General features: G+C 50.5%; 1 protein-coding gene across 2 annotated transcripts in view; it reads right to left on the bottom strand.

Moving 5' to 3' along the window:
* LOC101869171 (gamma-aminobutyric acid type A receptor subunit theta) overlaps positions 1–7592 on the bottom strand; it is a 69931-nt gene extending 62339 nt beyond the window's left edge. For both annotated transcript variants that reach the window (XM_005151205.4, XM_005151206.3), the window contains exons 1-2: positions 7283–7592; positions 3274–3362 (exon numbers count right to left, since the gene is read on the bottom strand). In XM_005151205.4, coding sequence (XP_005151262.1) covers positions 3274–3362; positions 7283–7362 — 169 coding nt within the window. In that variant the 5' untranslated portion in view covers positions 7363–7592. The remainder of the gene's footprint in view (positions 1–3273; positions 3363–7282) is intronic.
* Between the last annotated feature and the right edge of the window lie 8832 nt (positions 7593–16424).

Below are 16424 nucleotides of genomic sequence, written 5' to 3'. Positions count from 1 at the left end.
CTCCATGGGCAGCAACCATGGAGAAGACACCCCAGGGTACAAAGGTGGTACCCTGCCTGTGGGGCTGAGCAGGAAGGGACAGTGCAGGGGTGATGATATGAGGGATGATAAAAAGGAAACAATGCTGCTGTAGGAGGAAGATACAGGGAAAGCAAGCAAGGAAAGGGCTGAGGCTGGGGGGGAGCTTGGCTTATTGCTTTTGTGGGTTGAATTTCTCACATGGGAATCATCTGGGAAGGACCTTTTTCTGCCCACATCTCTGGGGTGCCCATCACTGCCCTCCTGCCCCCAAAGCCCTCATCCTTGAGCTGCAGAGGACTGAGGGACCTGGTTTCTAGAGGTGTTCTCTGGAGCAGCTCAGCCTGGCTCACAGGCAGCTGAGTGACAGCTGCTTTGTTCCAGTCCTCTCCATTCCAGCTGCAGACAGTTGCCTGTCTATCCAGACCCCTCCATCACTGCTGGGCCAGCCCTGAGGCAGCCCCATGCCATTCCTCCAGGGCACACAGCCCCAAGCAGGACCTGCCAGCCCTCTGAGATGCTCTCTTGGCCATTCACAGCTCATCCTGAACTGGACTTCCTGGGATGAGTGCACAACTGAGTGAATGAAGAGTGATCCCCTTCCCCAACAGAGATAGCTTACACCCGTCTTGCCCAGCTAGAAAGCAGCTGAATGGTGGCAGGCTGGTCCAAGTGGAGCATGAGGTGGGCTGCAGGGCAGTGAAGGGTGCTGGAAAGGGGGTTCAGCCCAGTCCCATGCATCCCTGAGAGACACATACACATGTTCTAGGGTTTTGCCTAAAGTGTGCCTTTTTCAGCTGCATGCAGGTCACTGGGGGGAGATTTGCCCTCTCCACAGTGCTGGATGAGCTAGAAGCCACAAAGGCTTCTAGATCCTGGCATGATCCCACTGGATTTCTCCTGGCAATGGATCTGGCCCAAAATCACAGAGAACCAGTGAGCACTGAGGATAGCAGTGGAGCAACAAAACTTCCCCCCCCCCCCCTTTCCCCTAGGATTGTAATGCTTGCCCAGCTTTCAGAATCACCTTTCAACCCACCCTTAACTCTAAATGCTGCAGGGACAATTTTGACCAGATAAGCTCATCTTAACAGGGAAGGGGACTAGATGTGCCAAGAGTGAGGGCATCCCCACACACCATCACCAAAGGCATGGCCACTGGTGCTGCCAGCCAGGACTTTGCACTCATGAGCAAAGAGAAGAACAAGAATGGGTGAAAGGCAACAGTGAGACGAGTGCAGGAAAGGGGGTAACCATCATCTTTCTATTTCTCTGCTTGAGTGAGTGAAAATGCAGCTTGTACTTTGGGAATTCAAAGTAGAATCAAATTAAATGTAATGGTTGCCCAACGACATGCACTGTACATCCAGGAAGGATGCCGAGCCCAGCCTGTTCATCACACAGACTCATGCAGGGTCAGCAGCACTGCCCTGAGCCGTGTGTGCCCTGCCCAGGTTGAGGGAAGGGGTGTCTGTGTACTGGGTACTGCAGGGACCTGCTATCAGAGCACATAGGCTGTGAAATGCACCTGCACTAATGGACCTCTATCCCCATGGCTCCCTGCTGCACCCCTCTGCTCTGTGCCTCCACGGAGCTGGACCACCTACTGTTTTACTGTATCAGAATCATCTCAGTGGCTTACAAGATGGTTTTCTTGCAGTTTTTATGTCATCTCTGCAGTTCTCCCCCTCATAAAATGTGACTGCACCAATTCCTGTGATTGGGAATGTTGAGCTAATAGGGACATTTCATGTTTCTTAAACAGAGCTAATAAATCAAATACACCCATATCCCATGTCCAAAAGAGAGAAGGGAATTTGGGGATGCCTGTTTCCTTGCAGAGCACTGCAATCTCCTCTGAATTGGTTCCCACTGCACTGAAGTGACCTCCCAGATGCCCCTGAGTGCTACAGAGGTATGAACATCACCCAAAGCCCCCAGTCCTCCATGAGGCCAGGGTCCAGCAGCTCCCGCTGCTGCCATCTGAAAGCCCCTCTTCCACCCTGGCGTAGAGCATGGTGGGGACTGTGTACATGAGGAGGGAAGGCAGCCTCTGATGAAGGGTAAGGGGCAGTCAGTGGATGGGGGCAAGTTTGAGTAGGTTGCAGGGGGACCAGAAGCTTCAGGGAGAGACAGATTTGTTCATGGAGTCTCAAGAAACTGGAATAGAATCATAGAATCACAGAATAGTTAGGATTGGAAAGGACCTCAAGATCATCTAGTTCCAACCCCCCTGCCATGGGCAGGGACACCTCACACACCAGGGTGACTTCAAAATCTGATTAAATCAGTGGCCATATTCCTCCACCCCTAGCTTCAAGGAACTCTGGATTAGACCCCTTGAGAGGAAACTCCTCCCTTGTACCACCATGGAACTGGCCCTGGCATCTCTCCTCCTTGTGAGCAAAAGCATCAATCTGCTTCCCAGCAGTCCTCTGGAGAAGGACATCTCTACGTGGTTCCTGTCCTCCTGCAGGCTGAAGATCTCCCAGTCCCACACATCTCCTTGTGAGGAGGAAAAAGTATTGCCCAGAAAAGACTGAAAACAGCCAAACTCGGCAGGCTGGAGACAGAATTCCTCCAAACTCCCCTCCCTGTGCTGTCAGCTGTGGTTCTCCACTGCCTGCTCCTCTCCAACAAATGGTCCTTAACCGTACCCAGGAGCATGACAGGACCCAAGGTTTATCCACCAGGATGACAAAGAGAAGGCCCTTCCCATTCTCCTTCTTGCTCACAGGACTCAAGAGAGGAATTGCAGATCCTTGCATCTCCTACTGAATAGCAGCCAGGACACCAGCTCCCAGGGAATATTTTATCCCATATTGTTGCTTGAAGGGGCAGCCTGGCAGAGCAACCAACAGACCAACATTCACCCCAACCCTCTGCAGGGAAAAGAGCTAAAATAAATGGCAATGGGAACAGTAGTGGAGGAGGGATGATCTGGAGTCTGTGATGGAAGGAAGTTTGGAGTAAAAGAAAAGCAGGGTGTCTGTCCCAACAAAATATCCCCAGGGACATCACGCTATGGACAACCCAATTGTGTGCAGGAATGGGTGATGGTGAGAGGAGAGGAGCCAGTGAGAGGAAGGAAACCAGGAGAGAAGAAGGAAAGGTGAGGGAGAAGGCAAGAAGGAGCTGAGGGCTAGCAAAGGAAGGGAGGAGATGTCAGATGGGAGTGTTTCATGAGGCCAAGCTGGCAGCACGGACACAGGACAGCCCCCGTGCTCTGCTCCCTGTGAATGGCCATCACCATACCTCCAAAGTCAGGCCTGAGGCGGACGTCATAGCCCTTCAGCAGTTTGTCCACAATCTCTTTCACCACAGAAATATTCCCAGTGGATGGGCTGAAAGACAAAAGAAGAGAGTCCTCATCATCCCTTGTGCCATCCTGGCTGGGCAGCACCACCACAGCATCCTTCGCACCCCTTGGCACCAAAGCTCCTGTGTGTGCTGCAGACACCCAGCTCACTCATGTTGAATGTCCCTGTACATGTCTTGGCCTGCTCAAAAGCCCCAGTGGGCTGCTAGGGCTCCTAAGCCATCCTGGGGAGTGGCACAGGAGTCTCTGCAGTATTTTGGCTCTTCTGTGGTGCACCCTGATTCCTGGGTACCACAAACTCCATCCCTGTGCACTCCGGCTCGGTGTGTGCCTGCATCCCAGCAGTGCAACCAGGCTGTTGCACCCCTCAGTGTGGGCACCACTCACCACACTCACTCTTCCTGGCCACTGAACCACACATTTGGGGTGCCTCACTATGCCCTTCTCATGGGTGGGTGCACACACACACACACACACACACAGAGGCAGAAATTGTCCTTTCTGTTCCATCAAGGTGTACATTGGGTGGCTCCAGCCTCTCTCTTGCAGAGCTCACTCCCTTTTGCCTCCCATGCTGAGCACTTGCTCCTGGTCTCACCCTGCACAACATGGACTGGTCACACAATGAGGTCTCGACTACATTCAGTGCCCCCCAGCAGTCATCCTGCACTGTCACACACCAAAGTGCAGCCTCTGCTTCTCAGTGCACCCAGGTATTTCTTTATATTATTAAAGTAAAGGAAAAAAACATGCTACTTTATTCCTATGGCCTCAACATACGGCTGATCTTTGGCGTGTAAAAATGCCTTTTCTGTCACCCAGCATCATTGTGGCTTCTTAGCAACACGAATCAAGAGACAGAGTCAGGGGAAGAGAGTCCATTTTTCCCTCTTTGTGCCAGAGCAGTGATCCTTTCCCTGCCGACCCCATGACTTGCACACAGGAGGGGCATCTGTCCTCCCCAACACCGATCCAGCCATTTCAGAAAGAAGGGATCTTCTCCTAAAAACAGCCCAAGAGCCAAAGCAAAACTGAAGGTGGGAAACCAGAAAGCAGAGGATGCTAAAAATATTGAACCTATTCAGAGCTGCAGGGTATATAGGTTTTCTGCCTGAATACCCAGCCTCTGTGCCACCCTCATTCCCTGCTTTGCATGAGAATAGAGACCCTGCTGGTGACAACTGCTGCTCTTTGCAGTCACCCACCACAACAGCATGTCTCCCTGTCAACACCACCTCCCACATCCATCCAAGTCAAGCTGGAAAGCTGCACCATAGCACTACCACTGCCAGCCAGCCCCGTGCCTCAATGGACACAGGGGTTTGCACTGACACGTCCGTGTGTCTGCACACACATAGACACACAGACGTGCTCTCCTGATGGTACGAAGGATGTCTGGACTACTGCCTATGCACACAGAGATACAGACACATGAAGGTGCTGGAGCTCGAGGGTACAGCTGCGATAAATGCACAAACATGTGTAGATGTGTGTGATGACACCCAAGTGTGTGTGAAGATGACTGTGGGTGCAGATCTTGCTTGGGTTACGGAAGCATTCAAGGCCGGGTTGGATGGGGCTTGGATCAACCTGCTTTAGTGGAAGGTGTCCCTGCCGATGGCAGGGAGATTGGAAATAGATGAGCTTTAAGGTCCCTTCCAACCCAGTCTCTCCGTACAGGTGTAGGTGGAGGCATGTGGGACCACAGGGAAGTCTGAGCATGCGTTAAGGCTCTGGATGCACAGGCTGTGTATGTGCAGGGATTTCTCCACGGAACAGGGATGTGCAAATGTGAGACAGCACACTTCCCAGGCCCAGCTTTGGTGCATGGACAAACCATTCGGCTCAGTGATGGAGGCTGTGTGTGTGGGGAATGTTTGAGCAATGTTCCTGAGTCTGCAGCTTAGAGGGCTCTTCACTGCATGGCTTTAATCACTGTAAAAAGGCCAGAGAGAGGCACACGGGTGGACATATTCACCACACTGTGTCTAGGCTGGCAAGGCCCACTTCACCTGTGGATCTCTATGTAGGTATGCGAGGTTTTGCAACATGTTTATGTATATATGGTCACCATGGATGGATAGTGTGCACCAGTATCTGTTCATCTCTAGACAGTCGTTCCCAGGTACATAGATTTCCATAGTCATAATTTCCATATTCATACTATTAGACACTATGTATTTCCCAAGGGATTTAGACACTTCTGTAGAGATTCACATGGGACACAAACTCAGGAAGCAGTGTCGCCTCCATAATACAGGCAAGGAAACTGAGACAGAGGCAGTAACCAATGTGTCAGGGGCCCTGCAGAGTGGGGCGGTGGGAAAAGGGATATAAGGCCTCTTTCCTCCTCATCAGCTACAAGTTGGCCCAGTGAGGACGTCCACTGCCACCCTGAACAAGGGCAAGGCCTCTTGCCTCATGGTGCTATTTTTGATCCAAAAAGCCATGTCCCCCCTGCTGAACAGGCAGACCCAGCTGCGAGCAAGCAGCTGCATTTAAGTGCTATTCCTGGCAAATGTGGGTCTGCATCCGCACAGGGAGCACGTTCATCCAGCCCGTGAACTGGATTTTTTAATGCTGTGTCCCTGACTCTCTGTGGGTGTGCATGTGCTTTGCATATGCACATGCACTTGCAGCCAAATGTCTGCATACATGTGCGCTGTGATGCTGACTGGGATGTGTGGGAGCAGCTGAAGGCATGTGCACATGGGAGAGTGTTTTGTCTCCAAGGTGTACAGATTATACATGCAGACTACAGGTGAATAGCAGCCCTGGACATAAGCAGATACAAATACACATGCAAGGTCATGTCTGAGCAAAGGCTTTTTACATGGGCATTGCTTGGACACTGCCTCTTAAGCATGCTGGTGTATGTGTCCATACACAGTGGAACCAGGCATGAATGGTGTGGGTAAGGTGGGTACGGATCTGCGCATGTGCGTGTTTATAACTATGGGAACATAAATCTTTGTATATAGAGATCTGCAAGGGACCTGCGTGTGTGCGCGTCGGGAACACACTGCTCAGCGTGCCCAGCTGAGCAAGGAAATGCCACAGCTCCCCTCCCATCAGGCTTCATGCACACCGTCATCACAGAGGTACAAACCCACCTGCATGTGTGAGCAGGGAGGGCGAGGAGTAGGCAGTGCTACTCCTGTGTGTGAAGGCAGTGGATAAACGCCTGTGTCAGAGCAAACAGGTGTTCTCCGTACACCTTGTCCAGGCTGGATGGGTGCCTGGATCGCTCAGAGTGTTCCAGGCATAAACCAGGAATAGCTGCAGCTTGAGTATGCAGGGTATTAGTGCAGATTTACATGCCTACACGCAGAGCAGGTCAAGCATGCTGTGCTCTGTAGGTGTGTTGTGAGATACATGTGTGTGCATCCTAACAGGCATGGACGAATGCGCACATGCAGGGATGCATCTGAATGCCTCGCACCCACAGATGATGATGTTGCATGCCATAAACCTGCAGGGAGGCACAGACATTGCCTCCACTACACCGCAGAGCCAGGGCTGTGTTACAGGCTGGATGTGCGTGTGTGCTGTATGTGTGTGCTGTGTGTGCAGACACAGGCACACAGCTCAGTGCCATGCACTCCTTCAGCTCCCACAGACACCATGTTACACAGCAAAACGTTTCATTTTGCCATTTTCCCCCAGGTCACGTACTGGGGCTGGGGGGAGGATGCGCTGCAAGTGGGTTGCGAGGTGGGCTCCATCTGCAGAAAGCCTGTACCACGTCTCATGTATGAGCATCCCTCCTCCTCCTAAAATGACACGGGCTGGGAAATAACAACAGCAGGCAGCAGGGGAAGCGATTTGGGGAAAGAACCCCCCCTCCCCTTTCCCCCGTACAGATCAATGGAGAAAACCCCAAACCAAACAAACAAACCCTGGATCAGCCCCCCTGTCCCTGCAGCCTGGGATCGCAATCCTTACCTTTGCGCACAGCAGGCGAGACAAAGAGCTGCTAAAGCAGAGACAATTCCACTCAATCTGTCTGCCTGAAATGTCCACATTTCCACAAAGACGAAGGAGGAAAAAGAAATCTTTGGAGGGGAGGGGAAAGAAGGATGGATCTTCTGAAATCCCCCTCCAAAAAAAGGGGGGGAGGGAAAAAAAAACCAACCCCCCCCCAAGCAATGTTTTCCTAGAGAAAAAGAATAATGAAAAAAAACCCCTAAAAAATATGGGGGAAAAATATTTCCCCCCCCCCCCCCCCCCGCCTTCAGTGCCAGTCAAAGAATTCGTTTCTTCTTCCTTTCAGCATCCTCTCAACAAGAGACATCCTCTGGCAATGGAGAAAATCCCAAGAGAAAGAAAAACAAAATGCCCCAAAATGGGCTCAGCAGAACGCGAAGCAGAATCACACAGGTACGAGGGAGAGGGGGAAAAGGGGAAAAAAAGGAAAATAAAAAGAAAAAGAAAAAATAAAAAAGAGCTCAGCGTCCCCCGAACACTCCACTTGGATTATTTTTCCTCCTGCTCTTTTGCCATCCGGTTCTGCAGATGTTGCATGGCTCCTGCTACCCACCTTCAGAGGAGGAGGAGGAGAAAGAGTGTGTGTGTGTGTGTGTGTGCGTGTGTGTGAGGGGGGAGGCGTGCGTTATCTAGCAATGTGGTTTTATTCTGGATTTTACCCACTTGCTTCCCCTTCCCTCTTTATTTTCCGAGGGGGAAAGGGAAGCAACCCAGCCCCACCGTGCAGTTCTTTTATTATAGGGAAATCTCAGCCTCGTCGCTTGGAAGGTTTGGGGCTTTTTCTAAAAGGGTTAAATAAAAGGAAAAACAAATGCAACCCAGAAAAGAAATAAATAGATCTATGCATGTGTAGAAAATGAATAAATGCCTGTCTGCAGAGAGCTGCTCTCCGAGGAGGACTGGATGTCTCCCTAGTGCTGTTGCCGCAGCTCCTGTGGAGTTTTGCTGCTCATTGCAAAGTCACAAGAGGAGGGGAGGAGAGGGGAGGGAGTTTGGGGATGGGGAGGGGGGCACTCCGACAATCCGGGATCCTGACGTCATGGCTGACAACATTAACCCCTGCTGCCTTGCAGAGGGGATTTTGTCTTTCTCTTTTAGCCAGGGAGGTGTGAGCAGGGGAGAAGATGGGAGAGGTGATGGCATTTGGGCAAGTGGGGGACATGCCTCTGTAAGAGTGGCTCAGCTGCAAGCACTGATGGGTGCTGTGGTCCCTGAAATAGTGTGATCAGCAAAGGCTGAACCTCTTCCTTCAGCCACAGAGATAAGAAAGAAGGTGATTTACTGAGACTCTTTCCATGCCAGGGGGCAGAGTGGCCTCCTCCTGGGGTACTGGGGAAGAGCTGAAGCCTCTGATGGGGCTGGAAACTTCCCTAGGCCAGGGAAGCCCAGCTCAGCAGGGATGCTCAGCTTTCTCTGAGGGTGCTGTTATGGGTACAATACAGTTTGTGGGAACAGGAAGCCTGAACTCACAGAAATGCTGCTGAGGACCATCTCCTGGTGCTGTGGCTTTGCCTGCTGGCATGGTAACAACCATTGAAATCTTCACAGTCACAATCTCCTGTGCATCAGATTCTCATCTTTATCTTAAAAAAAGTAATATAATTAAAGGCCTCTACATCAGGTATGCAGTAATGTATTTCCATGGAGGATTTTTTCCTAGGAAAAAGAAGAGATCCAGCAGCACTTTGAATGCAGAGCAGAAGCCATGGCTGAAGGAGGAAACATCTGAGCTCTCACACCAGGACCATCCTGTATGCCATCTCCTCTATATCTGCCTGGCAGCTCAGGGCAAACCCTCCAAGCAGGTAAGTCTCCACTCCCCTGGTGCTGTCTGGTAGCTGTGTGTGAATAGTCTCCAAACCCTTCTTGGCCAAAAGGGAAGAGCTGATGTGTGACTGCAGCTGGGCACAACCACATTCAACATGCCTCTGAACGGGCACAGGGCAATGCACACTGGCCACTGGGCAGCAGCCTCATCCTGCCCTTCCCTGCATGAAGATCAGTGGCAGCCTTGGCTCTGGGGCTTATAGTGCTCCCTTTCCTAATGCTTGAGTGCTCTGCCTCTCCTTCTCCCCCAAAGAGGGGTGGAGAGTGACCTGTTTGAAAAGCCCCTCCATTGCAGGCAGGACAGAGCTGTTGTGATGCACAGACATTAAAACAAGGAAAAGCTGGGTTGTGTGATGCACTGTACTGGTGCCACAGCTCAGGCCATGTCCCAGCAGGGAGGTCCTGGGGGCAGCCAGCATGTGAACCTTGTGGGGACAAGGAGGGCCCAGGGAAGGTTTTGCATCTACAGCAAGGCTGTGGTAGAGTGCATCTTCTCACCTACCTGCTGCTGAGGCTGGTGGAAAATGATGTCTGCTTGGTTTAGACCTGGACCACTCCTGCTCCTCCAGACCCCTGTGGGTTAAGCTCAGAGCAGTGACCCCCTGCTATGTTTTCTCCTAGGCCAAGCAGATAAGTGACACTTGTCACAGGCCAGCAAATGTGTCTGTGGGTCCCAGGATGAAGCACAATACCCACAGGCTTTGACTGCATATCACTCACTGAGGCTTTCCAGGCTGCAGTTAGATGTAGGGACTCAACCATGACATCCAGCTGTGTCTGGTGGTCTTTAGCTGCTTCATAGCCCCAATCAACCACTGCCTGTCTGCCTAGGCTTTTGGTGCTGGACTGACTGCTGTGCAAGGATGCATGCCCTCAGATGTGCCCTAGCTTTGACATGCCCTGGTCCCATGAGTAATACATGCTTTGCTGTAGGAAATTGAGCCAAAGCAATAGAGTTTCCTTTTGTGCCTGTTGAAGAGGAGCCAGCCCAGCAGACATGAATTGTGCTTGGTCAGGCTCAAGCCCAAGCCCAACCATTTCCACAGGGTAATTTGTCTCCTGTGTGGTCACTTGTGCCTCACTTGGTGTGCCTGGCTCAGCAGCACAAGATATGCCAGGATCCTGCAAGATCTCCCCAAGTACATGGGTACAACTGGGAACCATGAGCCTGAGATGAGCTGCCTCAGTGCCTCTCGGGTGCCAGTGATTGTACAGGTACAGTATTTACCTCATCTGTTGCTGCCAGCACACAGGTCTCCTGGCAGCAGAGTGTTTCTGAAGCACTTAGTCTGAATTAAGCTGCTGGGTACCAGGGAGAAGCTCTTGGGGAAATGAGAAACAATTGCCTCTGGGCACCAGAGACCCCATTTAGCTCCTCCTGGGTCCTCCTAGTCCCTCCCTCTTTTGGCCCCTTAGCACTGCTCTCTCCCACCAGCTATGATTGCATGTTACTGGCTAAAAGGTAAGGGGAAGGCAAATGTCAGAGGCATACATGAAGAGGAAAAATTACGCTCACAAATGGTGACATTTGTGCTTGCAACTTCACCCAGTCGGGAGCAGAAACCATGTCACATGAATTATCTGACCACTCAGCCACAACGGGGAACTTTGGAAAGCCCGTTGCCTAACAGTGAGTGCATTCAAAGCAGCTGTGGTGTGCTCTTGAATAATCTACCTGAAGCCATGTTCGTAAATAAAGCACTGCTTTGGAATTAGTCACCCATCTCTACTGAGTCTCATTAAAGCTGATGCACATTGACACATGATGATGCTTGCTGAGGTGTTTGTTTCTTGCCTCTGGAAGATAGTCATCCTTGAGCCCCCCCAGGAATCCCAAGTGCTGGGTATCCCTCCCCTCTGGGGCTGTCTGCTCTCTAGTAAGAGCCCAGCAAAGGGTTTTTCTGAGGTTCATATTCTGAGTCTAAAAAGAGCTCAAGAAACTGCTGGGGATGATGTGCTGTGGCTGTAATCACCCTGAAGAGGCCATGGAGGATTGTGTTCATAGCCATTTGTGGTTCTCCACTATTAAATCATTTGTTTTCACTCCTCTCTTACTTGTTGCTGTGTTGCAAGCTCCACACCCTGACCTCCCTTCTTATCCTGTGGCCTCCACTGACTCCAAGTTAGAGTCATTGTGACAGTGTTGTGCCAAAAGCCTCATGGCTTATGGTCTATAGCCACCAGAGATAGTGCAATTTACCTTTTTTCTTTACTTTTCCCCTTTTTTCTTTTTCTTTTTTTTCCTTCTTTTCCCATGGTGTCTAGCAGTTGAGCACTTACTGGGTCTTCATCTGCGTGTTATTTCCACCTTTGGGTTCATGGCATGGTAATGAAGAATCAGTGTTGTCCTGAGGGCTTTGCATGCGTAAAGCAGTGAGGCAATGAATCAGATTGTCTCTGCCTTTTAGGAAAAATAGGGAAGGAGGAAGGCTGAGCTTTACCAGCACCAAAGGATGCTTTAGACCTCCTCTCCAAGCATTCAGATGCACTCAGCAAATAGATTTCAGCAGAAAGTATCTAACATTAGGAAATACCATAATTAGAACTAGTGCTAGGGAGCACCCAAAACACAGGTGTATCAGTACCACTTAGCTGTGTTGCTTCCAGCCCCAGGAGGTTTCATGCGTTCCTCCTGCTGAAAGAAGGAATGAGGAGCTCTTTCCCTTGCCATCACGATTGTCACTAAGTGCTACTTTTCTCAAGGGCTTACCATCAGGGTGGAAAATCTTCCTGGTCACCTCTCCCTGCTGGCAGGATGGCTCTTCTGCCAAGCCAACAACTCACAGCAGAAGATGGTTTTTCTTCTCAAGCAGAAAAAGAATGAGGGAAGGGAAAGCAAAACAAACCAGGCACTGCAGGAAAGGAGAATATATTCAGTCTTGGAGTCAGCATTTCTGTGTGGAAGGTGGAAAACACCCTGAAATAAATGAAGTGTACCTTGATGAGGTGGGAAGAGAGGTGGAATAGAAGTTTTCCCACCTGGTGTAGCAAACAGCTGCTGTCTCCTGCTGCAACTGCATCCAGGACTGAACTCAGCAAACCAGAGAGCCTTCACATTTCCAGCTCTAGGTTCCAGAAGGAAAGGTTTTCCCTCAAGCTATCCCATGGGACAAATGCTCCATCAGCAATCGCAGGGCCACCTAATCACCTTTGTGTGCTGGCAGGAGACCACAAATTGGAATCCCCATGTACTGATGGGGTTACAGCCACCTTGGACAGCAGCTCCTTGGACAGAAGGTGACAGCATTTCAGCAGCTCTGTGTCTTCTAACTCCTAATGTATTAAACTGGAAGCTCTCCCCTGCCTCAGCACACTATATGCTAAATGTTATATGTTCCCAAGGAAATATTACAAAGCCATAGTGGATATACAGGGTTGCCCATCTTCTCTTAGTTAAGATCCTTCATCATATTCCAGGATAGTGCAGCCTTCTTCAGAGGAAGTGGAAATATTGACCATTCTTAGGAACCATGAATGGGTGATCTGGCCAGCAGAGCATGCAGTCATGTACCTCCTGTGTGCCCAAATCTCTTTAACTAGAGGATGGAATGTGTGGAGGGGAGGGAGAAAGGATTGTCTTTGGAGATGGATTAATGCACTAGCTCCCATTCTAACCTGTCTTTTAGCTTGTGAGGCTGCAGACACAATCTAAGTTTGGGCTTCCATCACTTGAAAAATGATATGGCCAACAGAAGGTTCTTTGATTATGAGGCTGTGTCAGCTGTGGTTGTTGAGAAGACTTAAGTCCTACTTCTCCAATGCAAGAACAGCTTCCCATGCCACAACCTTCTGCTGCCATGCACAGACAAGATGTTGAGCTTGTGGCACAGGCACAATCTCCTCCAGCCATACCTGAAGGCTAGTGATGAGTAAGGCAGGTGAGTTGGGTCTGTAAGGCAGCCTTAGGGCTGACATGCATCCACAGAGGAGCTGTGGTACCCTGGGAGGTGTGAATTTGTTCCTGCATGCATGTTGAGGGATGTAGAGCCTTACTCACACTTGCATGTTTGGCTGTACGTACCCTGGTCACAGACTGACACGGAGATGGGGATCAGCTCCTCCATGGTGTCATCCTGCCCAGCCCTGCTTACTGTAATGGTGTGTCATCTACTTACCCGCTTGGACATCTCACCTCAGGGTTGTAAACACAAACTCTTGAGCTGTGGCAAAGGCCTGCTCAGGTTTGAGCTTAGCACATGAAAAGCCCAAGTTTATGTTCTGTTCTCATTTCCACAATGGTGGATAGGAGCAGCGGCAATGCCCTTTGGGACTGGCATTTCTGATCTATTATGACTGGCAGTGTGAAGGGCATAAGGGAAGGAAAAGGCCCTTCAGCCCCTGCAGACAGTTCTGAAGTGCCAAAAAGTGCTTCCCTGTTCATTATTGTTAACGATGGAGATCTGCCCTGACACAGAGTGTGTCTTTTGAGCCCATATCTCTCATGAGGCATCCCCGTTTCAGAGGGTATAGCAACTTTTACTTAGACTTCCCTTCTAAAGCAAAGCTCCTTGTTTGTCCAGCTACAAGGAGATCCAACAAAAACTGCTCAAAGCAGCAGTGAAATGGATTGCAAGGTCCTAGGTAAAAAATTCCACCACATGGAGGTGTGGATGGTTTCAGCTCTGCTTTCCCCTCTGTCCCTGCAACTTCTCTGCTCCGAGGACGGTCAGGGCTCAACACTGTCACCCAGTTGCTGGCCCCTGCTGGCCATGGGCACGGTGTGTTCCCATAGCAAGTGCCACCTGGAGCTGTGTCCTCCCAAGCAATGCAAGCACACAACACCTGCACTGAGGGGCCAGAGCCAATGTGACAGAAGAGATTGTTCCTGCACACCCTGGGGCACCTGCACTCCATTGCCCCATCAGCCTCAGGGAGGTCAAGCCCACATCTCCTGTGTCCCAGGCACATAGGAGAGGGTGAGTCTTTGTATTTTATCCCATGGCAAAGCTCATTGTGGTGTCCTCCAAGTCTTCCCCTTGGTGGTTGGAGACAGCTGAGGCTCTCTCCCATGACTTTCCTGCTCAGCAGAGGCTGGTTGGGTCACCAGTTTGGGTTTGCCATGCCTGGGTCCAGGGAAAGGCTCTGATTTTGTTCTGAGCTACAGAGACCAGTAATGAGTGGTTATTTATGTGGGACTGAAAAACTGGGTGGAAAAACTCCCTTGACATCACCAATCCCAAAGACCATATCCTCCAAAGGGACTTACACGGCAGTTGCCCCTCTTGAGGAAAGGCACTTAACTTCCTGTGTCCCAGTGTCTGTAGAGCATTTAGCACAGTGCAGCCCTGTAGGCAGGACCATGGACACTCCGACAGCAGAAAGTCTTGCACAGCAGCGCTGTCAACCTGCAGCTTTCCACTGTTCCAGTGTCACACCATGCCAGGAAGCCACACCGCTCAGTTCCCAAGCAGACCAGGACCCCCTAATTATGTGCAGGATCAAGAGGTCCCCACTGGTAGTGCTAGTGCCCCATTCCCAGTTGGGATGCCTCTGACTTTCCAGATTTGATCTTAGTTTTGACTGGACACGTAAGCCTTGTTTCAGTGATGGAGCCAGTATACCAAGTCCAGTTTTTAGTGTGGAAATGCGAGAGGACACATCAGAAATGTGCTTTCTGAAGGCACATGCTGCTTTGGGAAAGGCAAACGCTTCCTCTAGGACTCTTCCTGCCTGGGACAGGGTATTTGCAATATGTCCTCACTGGGAACAGGATGTGTGCTCCTTAACTCAGGATTTTATGTGAGATAATTTGTGTGTGCTTCCCCATGGTGTTTAACCACTGCAGTGGCTGACAGCTCTAAAACAGGTGACTGAGAGCTGAGTGACTTTTACGACCTGAAAAAGGTGATAATTGTGCTGAAATTTGCTCTCAGGAGTGTTATATGGCTGTCATGAAACGCAATTTGTACATTATAGGATGGAAGACAGTGAGATGTGTGTCTTGCTCCTGAAATAGGTCTGACAGTCCATCAGGCTGCTGACAACAAGCAAGCACAGGTCATGCCTCGACTTCTGAAGTCATTTTAGTGTTCACTCTTTAGATGTGAAAATCGAACTCCTGTGCCAGTGTGCAGAGTATCAAATGAAACCCTGCAGACTGCAAGTCCTGTGCAGGCTGAAGGCAGGGTACTTGTTAAATCCTCTTGGGAAACAGCAGTCACTCCGGTGTTTCCTACTCTTCCCAAGTGTCTGGCTTCCAGCCTGTGGGGCTGTGCCCAGAGGAAGCTGCTGCCTTAAAACAAAACTCAGTGTGGGACTTCCCATGTGCAGAACTGGGAAGGTAAAGGCAGTAATTATATGCTAGCTATGCCTCTGCCTTGGAAGAAAAACCAACTGAGATGATCTCTGTGTTCCCTCTTACACTGGTAAGAGACTGCCTTCAGCATTACAGAAAACACAGGGCTGGTCGTACAGGTTGGCTCAAGTCTCGTTGTCCATCTCCTGTGATTGTAGCGTGGGAGGTAGATGTCAAGAGTGAGCAAGCTGCACAGGAGGGACAGTGAAACCATGATTGGTCTCAGCCAAACTTATAGGTTTCTCCTTTCTGCCTTCATCACCCCACTCTGTCCCAGCTTTCCTGCTCCAGGCAGAGCAGCACCAGAGCAAAGCCATTAGGCACTGCTGTAGGCCCCTCAGCCCTGCCAGTCCCCATGTCTGTGAGGTCCCCCGTTGGAGGAAAAGAAGGAAAATCCCCTGTATATACAGTTTATTTTAGAGCTTAGGAGTGAAATCTATGTGATGCTGTGTTGCCTGGCAACAGGCCGGGAGTGATGGAGCACAGGGCAAGTCTTCTCCAGGGCTGAGATGGAGAGCATCATCTCCATCCACAGTGCCTCTGTGTGTGTGCACTTAGCAGAGAAGGGGAGTGTGATCCAGCAGAGAGGGATGTTTCTTGGAGCAAAGGCACAGGCATAAAAATGTGAGAATAACCAAGAGGGAGATGAAAGACTGAGGGTAGGGGGAGAGAAGTCAGAGAGGGAGAGATGAAAGGGGAGCGCTGGGAAGACATCTGAGCAGCCATTGAGCTGCAAAGGCTCATGGCTCTCATCTCCCAGGGGGAGATGATGTCTTTCTTCAGATATGTCCAAGCTTTGACCCAAATTACTGCAGGAAAATGCAGTTTTCCCCTAAGCATCAGCAGCATTTCTTCACCTGTGAGGGATTCACATGGTCCTGCTGCCCTCACAACCCCTGGAGACCTCAGACAAGTTTTGAAACTAATTGCACTGATTTGGGCTAAGGGAATTTTTCTGTGAAAGGAGCATCCACGGAA

Source organism: Melopsittacus undulatus, chromosome 6 (genome assembly GCF_012275295.1).
Source record: "Melopsittacus undulatus isolate bMelUnd1 chromosome 6, bMelUnd1.mat.Z, whole genome shotgun sequence".
NCBI lineage: Eukaryota > Metazoa > Chordata > Aves > Psittaciformes > Psittaculidae > Melopsittacus > Melopsittacus undulatus.
The sequence above is the reverse complement of the archived record's forward strand: the minus strand, read 5'-3'. Positions and strand labels throughout refer to the sequence as shown.